The sequence below is a fragment of the Melanerpes formicivorus genome, unplaced genomic scaffold, assembly GCF_026170545.1.
Source record: "Melanerpes formicivorus ecotype bairdi unplaced genomic scaffold, bMelFor1.0.p_v2 SCAF_97, whole genome shotgun sequence".
NCBI classification, from domain to species: domain Eukaryota; kingdom Metazoa; phylum Chordata; class Aves; order Piciformes; family Picidae; genus Melanerpes; species Melanerpes formicivorus.
The window spans coordinates 1,204,200-1,211,639 of record NW_027142449.1 but is presented as its reverse complement, the minus strand read 5'-3'; the positions used below and the strand labels follow the sequence as shown (position 1 = coordinate 1,211,639).

General features: G+C 52.2%; 1 protein-coding gene across 1 annotated transcript; it reads right to left on the bottom strand.

The window, feature by feature from the left end:
- Window positions 1–1,931: 1,931 nt before the first annotated feature.
- PRDX3 (peroxiredoxin 3) lies at window positions 1,932–6,685 on the bottom strand. The gene is made up of 7 exons (XM_068166094.1): window positions 6,590–6,685; window positions 6,432–6,510; window positions 6,144–6,285; window positions 5,270–5,405; window positions 3,899–4,002; window positions 3,016–3,181; window positions 1,932–2,127 (listed from the first exon to the last, which is right to left on the bottom strand). The coding sequence occupies exons 1-7, from the start codon at window positions 6,623–6,625 to the stop codon at window positions 2,074–2,076; spliced, it is 717 nt and encodes a 238-aa protein (XP_068022195.1). The 5' UTR covers window positions 6,626–6,685; the 3' UTR covers window positions 1,932–2,073.
- Between the last annotated feature and the right edge of the window lie 755 nt (window positions 6,686–7,440).

Here is a 7,440-nt window from a genome sequence, read left to right as displayed (position 1 = left end):
CCCTCCCGAGCTGCCTCTGCCCTCCCGAGCTGCCTCTGCCCTGCCCGGGCTGCCTCTGCCCTCCCGAGCTGCCTCTGCCCTGCCCGGGCTGCCTCTGCCCTCCCGAGTTGCCTCTGCCCTGCCCGGGCTGCCTCTGCCCTGCCCGAGCTGCCTCTGTCCTCCCGAGCTGCCTCTGCCCTCCCGAGCTGCCTCTGCCCTGCCCGAGCTGCCTCTGCCCTGCCCGGGCTGCCCCTGCCCTCCCGGGCTGCCTTCCCGCGGCGGGGCGCCGGCTGAGCCCCAAGGCGTCGATGCCCCGCTGCAGAGGAGAGAGGGAGGGCGGCGGGCGGCGGCGGCCCGGGGCGTGCAGCACGGAGCACTCTGGGGCAGACGCCGCAGTGAGGAGAAGCGGATCGTGGTCAGGAAAGGTCCGGTCGGCTGCTGTCCTTTTCCCCGGCCTGCAAGGGAGAGCTGAGGAGCAGGACTGCAGAGAACCCCCCTGCGTCCTCCCCCTTGACTTAAGAAGGCTGAGGTAAGATAGAGCCAGGTGAAAAGATCATGGCAGGAGGGCTGGAACTAGGTGGTCCTTGAAGTCCCTTCCAACCCATGCCAGTATGAGCCTATGATCAGTGTCACTGCCCTGCAGTTCCACAGGCAGCTGCCACCAGCAGCACAGCGTGCAGTACTGAGCTATGCAGGGGCTTAGCTTCACCTCTTGGGGGTTTACTGGAAGAATTGCATGGGTAATGGTGGATTTACACAAAACACAACTACCATGCCAGGCCTGGAAAGCGATTTCCTTCTCTGGAGACTTTCCAACCCTACCTGGGTGCATTCCTGTGCAGACTACCCTGGGTGATCCTGCACTGGCAGGGGGTTTGGACTGGATGATCTCTGCAAGTCCCTTCCAACCTCTGATGTACTGTGGTACTGTGAAGTACTGAAGGCTGGAGCAGCACCAGGCACATCAGGCTTTTTCATCCTTTCATTTACAAGGTAGCAGTGATACATACCTGTTAAGCTAATTTATGACACAGCAGCTACTTTGTCAAGGTGGTTCCCTTACGTTTGTCTTTATCTCGAGTCCCTTTCCCAGGTCAAAAGGGCAGGAGATGTAAAATACAAACCCCTTCAGAATGTTACAGATTTATCCCATCCTCAGCAGCACACCTGCTGCTTACTGGCTGTGGCTCACTCGCCCCAGTACAATCACAAAAGCAAGGGCAGTGGTTAAGAAAAGGTATGGAAGACAGGTTCTAAGGCAATGCAACTCATCCAACTTCTTCAGATCAAAGAAACCAGAACCTTTGGGGTAAAAGTGAAAAGAAAATTAACACTCCTGCTGCTAGTCAACATGAAGCTTTATTAGAATAGCTAAAGGCAGGCTACATGGTTTTCAAACAGTACCACACTTCATTTTTTCCTGGAGACAGATTCAAGCAAGTAAGCAATGCTCTCAGTGACAGAAGGTTGTCATGTAAAGCTCCAGAAGTACACTACTGGGATTGAAGGTCTTTACCATCTCCCAAGCAGAATGCAAGTTCTTCATGCTTGTTAATGCTCCTGCATAGCAGCTGCACTGCCTCTTTAACTCGATGCAGGACTAAAATGGCACACACTCCCATTCAGCTCAGGTCACAGTGCATTTGCACACTACACCTGTGTGCTTTTTTTTATTGGTTACATTCCTCTCCTTTTGGGTTTGTTAAGCCCAAAATCCTATTTTCTGTATTGCCCCTCCACCCCCTTGTTTCAAATGCTTGTTAAGGAATCTTTCATCTGAGAAAAGATAACACAAGACACTGGTTCAAAGCTAGTAAGGGAAAGAGGAAAAAACCCAGGGTACTTGTCCTATTCAGGAACAAGTAGTCACAGAAATTCATTAAGGTGCCAAAAGCAGGGAGGCAAAGCCTTGCTTTTACCCTTCTTTTTAAAACAAGACAAGGGAGTCAGTGAGTATTTCAACATTTAATTTTGTTAAGCATCAGAAAATAACAACTTGGATTTATTGTCATATCTTTTTTTTTTACAATCACAGCTTCCCTCCTAACGTCCTCAGTTTATGGTACCTGCATTCTGTCCACATAATTTGAGTGTCTATTTATTCACTTTCTCAAAATATTCTTTAGAACCTTCTGGGCTTGGTTTGATCTGTCAAGGGAAAGCAAATATAGTTAGTTACCATGTGCCACAATGAAGATGAAAGATTAGAGATCTGACACTTGACCCATGAAAGTGCATGCATACTTCATAAAAAGAAGAGGCCAGTTTTGTCCCTGCACTTGCTTGAACTAGGAAAGCTTCAGTGATGGAGAAGCTCCTACCTGCAAGTTTGAAGTATCTAACACATCTGTCCTGCTAAATATCAAGGCAGGCATTAAGTAAGTAAAAATTCTGGTGGAGAGAGCAAGTCAAATTTAGTTTTAAACACAACTTATGTCTTCTAAACCTCTGGCTTCTGTCACAGAAGCCACGCATTTAGTATCACAGTGTCACTAAGGTTGGAAGAGACCTCAAAGATCATCGAGTCCAATCTGTCACCACAGACCTCATGACTAGACCATGGCACCAAGTGCCACATCCAATCCCCTCGTGAACACCTCCAGGGACAGTGACTCCACCACCTCCCTGGACAGCACATTCCAATGGCTAACAACTCTCTCTGGGATGAACTTTCTCCTCACCTCAAGCCTAAACTTCCCCTGGCACAGCTTGAGACTGTGTCCCCTTATTCTGGTGCTGGTTACCTGGGAGTAGAGACCAACCCCTTCCTGGCTACAACCACCTTTTAAGTAGTTGTAGAGGGCAATGAGGTCACCCCTGAGCCTCCTCTTCTCCAGGCTAAACAATCCCAGCTCCCTCAGCCTCTCCTCATAGTATCAAACAGACTGAACTGTTCCAACTGAGAGGAGCCTCAGATTTAGGCAACAGGCTGAGATTCAGTCAAGCTCCTCCCACTGAAGTGGTTCTCAGCCCTTCAGCCATGCAGCAGTATGCCAGTGTCTATATTTAGAGAAGTGGTATTTAGCAGATGCTTACTGTAGGGGAGTCTGGAGTCCAGTTTGCTGGGCAAACCTCTCCGTGTGTTTCCACGTACTGGAATGCTTTCACCAAGCGGAGAGTCTCCTCCACGCTCCGACCCACGGGGAGATCGTTGACACTTAGGTGCTTGATGATCCCATTTGGATCAATGATGAACAGACCTCTGTAATAGAGCAAGAAATTCAGGGAATGCAAATCATGTTCCAAGACCAAACACAAGCAACTGGATGAACTCTTTCAGCAGTTACTCTGAGAGGCACATATCAGAGTTGGGAGCAGCAGCATCTGATGCATTGTTAGTGAAGATGACTTGGGGTTGAAGCACCTCCCACGCAAGGAGCTGATGATCTTCAAAGGCCCCTTCCAACCCTTAACATCCTAATGGCTTGTTCAGCCTGGAAGAGGTTCCAGGGTGACCATGGAGCAACCTTACATAGGGCTGTGTAGGACGTGTACTGACAGGACAAGGGGTAGCAGTTTTAAACTGAAAGAAGGTAGATTTAGACATTACACAGAAATTCTTTAGAGTGAGGGTACTGAGGCACTGGAACAGGTTGCCCAGAGAAAGTATGGATGGCCCCTCCCTGGAAGTGTTCAAGGCCAAGCTGGATGAGGCCTTGAGCAACCTGGTCTAGTGGAAGATGTCCCTCCCCATGGCATGAGGGTTGGGAATTAGAGGATCCTTAAGGTCCCTTCCAACTCAAGCCACGCTTTGGTTCTGTGGCCCTGTGCCCTGTTCCTAAGGTGGGATCCATCAGAAGCTCTGCAGCAAAAATCAAGTAACAGCTTACAGACTTCACTGAATCCTTGTGCAGTCTCCCCTGCACGTTGTTGCAGCTTGAGCTGTGTCATACCGGAGTTAGCAGCAGACTGTTGTTACCTTAGTGCTATGCCAGGTCCTTCTAGCAGCACACCATAGTCACGGGAGATCTGTTTGGTGAGGTCCGACAGAACGGGAATATTCATTTTGCCCAAACCGCCACTCTGCAGAACAGAGCAAGAGTCCCTTCTGCTACAGAACATCTTGCAGGATTACCCTTCCTGCCACATACTGAAACTGAAGGAGAGAGAAGCTCTCTATCCTCGAAACAAGCCTGGAGTTTGTTAGCTTTTCTATTCCTGGCATCATCAAATGCATCATTGTGCAATCGCAGCCACTGAGTCCCTGACCATGCAAATGCTCCTCTGCAACAGAGCTCTCTATGCAAAGCTCTGAGCACAGATACAGGAGAAGCCAAGGCCTTCACTCCTCTGTGTGTCAGCTTCCCATCTGTGCCTTCACAGAATTCTTTCCACCCTTTGCAGGGTGTTTTGCTGCGGGTGCCCCAATCAGTGCCCAACTGGCACACACCAAACAGCTTTTGCAGGAAGCAATGGAGTCAGTCCAGAGTCACAGCTTAGAGACTTGAACAAGGCCTGCAGGAAATTAAATCCTCCTGGTGGGCTCAGCCAAGCCATGTCACATCTCACCAACGCTCCTACCTGCCCTGTGTGTTACAGCAGAGAGCTGTGCACCTGAGGGCACCCATGTGCCAACATGCCTGCAGACTGCTGTCCACATGGGCAATGACTGATGGCACAGGCACTTCCACACCTTTCTGTGACACTTCTGGTGCTTTGCCACTATAGCCACAGCAGTGAGATGCTTTCTGTGATCAAATGCATGTATTTTAGATACATCTTAAACAGGCTCCTCTCCAGTAGGGGGGCATCTTTATCACTTTCTTTCCCTGAAGAGAGCTGAGGAGCTTCACTTGTACTGCAAAAGTGGAACCATTTCAGCAAGTGAGAGTTCATAATACAAGCACTGCAGTGGTGTTCTGCTTCCATCCTGAAGTCACCACCATCAGGTACTGCTTATTAATGATGACTAACGAGCTGCTGTTCATTTTCGGTGATAGTGCAGACAAACCATCAACTGTAACAAGCAGCTCCAGACAGCAACATGCATACTGAGTAGCTGTCTTTGGAGATAAACACACAAGGACATCATGTAACTACAAGACTTATCAAGAGCAAAATCAAGATGAAAGAAGTCCTAAATCATTAAAGGAAAACAAGAAGACAACAGAGGTTGAGGTCAGGATTATGTCATCCAATAAAGAAGTTAAATTACTTCACATATCACTTTGGGCAGTCTATTGGAATCAGTGTTTGCACAGTCACATATTCAGCTCTTCTCAGGAGTTCTGGTGAAAAGCAAGCAAGCAAACAAAAGAGAGAAAGCCCCAAACAGCTGCTCAAGTCCTACCTTTCGTGGAGTATTTATCCAGGCCAGATGAGAAAAGTGGGAATCCACAGAAACTGCCACCACGTCACAGTTCACGTCACGGAATTCATTTGCTTTGTCACTGAAAGCCACAATTTCAGTGGGGCAGACAAAGGTGCTGGGTGGGAAGAGAGAACAGGCTGTCAAGATTCTGCAGTCTTCTCAGAGAAGGCTCTCACATCTGTTCCTAGGCACCGATGGCAGCACAGCATTTTCTTTAGCATAGCAACCGTGAACACGCTTCCTGCCCTGCATTACTTTCAGCCAGTCTCAAGGTAACAGCCACAGCCACCAGGCTGGCACACTGGTTTTCAACTCTCAGTTCCAGACTTTTTGCAGAGATAGGCATGCTCTAAACAGAGGTTTGGGGACTACAGCAGCAAGGACTGCAGGTTGGATCCTTCCCCATGTGTCTACATACACCAGGATACTCTTGGTGATTCAGTGTTTTCTGGACAGGTTCAACCCCATCCATTCACCTTTTGCTCTGGAGCCATCTATCCGCAGTTCCGATGGCCCTGCTGCTTACAAGGAGAGAGTCTCCAAAGCGACCCTGAACTACAAAGCAATAACCTCACCCCTGGGATCTGACTGCAAGCAGAACCATGCTTGCAAGGCCTTATCTACTTCCTGAAGCAAGACCCGCAGCCAGAAGATGCTCTTCAGCCACCAGATCCATTGCTTTAAAGCAGAATAGCTGTTCACACCCAAGCCTTATCACTCACACTGTAGAAACAGCCACATCTGCCTTGCCAGACTAGCCCGAAGACGGTGAAACAGCAATGATCTGCAGCAAGTCGGGTGACCTTCAGCAAGGCAGGAGGCCCATCTGAAAGGAAGGAAAACCCGCACTCACAAGTCCAGGGGGTAGAAGAAGAGAACCAGATATTTCCCCTTGAAATCATCCAGGCTCAGCTCCTTGAACTCCCCGTTAACAACGGCCGTTCCCTTGAAAAACGGGGCATGTTGTGTAACCGCTGGAGCAAACCGCGAGGAGCCTGCGGGGGAGAAAACGGAGCTGCAGGCGGGGCCAGCGACACCCGCTCCACCAAGCCCCAGCGCCGGGCCGGGCAGCCTTCTCCCCACCTTCCCGCCGCGTGGTGCGGGCCATGCCCGGAGGCGCCTGTGCCCCTGCCGCGCTTACCGAGGCTGAAGTGGCGCCGGGCGCAGGGCAGGGGCCGCGCCGTCAGCCTCTTCCCGGCGGCAGCAGCGGCGGCGGGCACCTGCGGGGACACAGAGCGGGTCAGAGCCGGCGGGCAGCAGGGCTGGCGGGGCGACGGCGGAGGGCACTCGCTGACTTACCGCGGAGCGCAGGAGCCTCCCCAGCGCAGCAGCCATGTTGAGCGCGGCAGCGGCGGGCGGAGCCGGCCCCGCGGGGAGGGACGGGACGGGACGGGACGGGACGGACGGGGCGGGACCGGCTCCGCCTCCGCCGCGGCGCGCTGCCCGCCCGTGCTCTGACCCTTCGGCCTTGGTCCGCCGGGTCGCGGTTGAGTTAGCCGGAGCGGGGCGGTGCGAGGGGCCCGCTTTGGGCTACGGGTCGGTGTCCCGGGCGCGGTGTCTGCTCTGGGCTGCGGGTCTCTGTCCCCGTCCCCGGCTCGGCGGCGGGAGGCGTTGCCGGTGCGTTTCCCGCTGTGGGCGCTGCCTGCGGGAGTTAGCGGTGGTGCACGCTGACGCCGAGCGCAACGCAGCGAGCGGCGCGGCTCCTGCGCGGCAACCTTCCAGATACAAATGTCTGCAGCATAGCTGGCCCTGGCTGTATTGGACTCGCTCCGATGACAGTGCTTTAATCATAATGAAACAACTACCGCCCAGGTGAACCTCGTGAAGTTCAACCAGAGCAAGTGCAGGGTTCTGCACCTGGGCCGGAACAGTCCTCGCTATCAATACGGACTGGGGGAGGAGGTGATAGAAAACCGCCCTGTGAAAAAGGACTTGGGGGTGCTGATGGATGAGAAGCTGGATGTGAGCAGGCAGTGTGAGCTTGCAGCACAGAAGGCAAAGCACTGCCTGGGCTGCATCAAAAGCAGCGTTGCCAGCAGATCCAGAGAGGTGATTCTGCCACTTTGCTCTGGTGAGACCTCACGGAGTACTGTGTGCAGCTCTGGAGCCATCAACACAGGAAGGACCTGGACCTGATGGAGTAGGTCCAG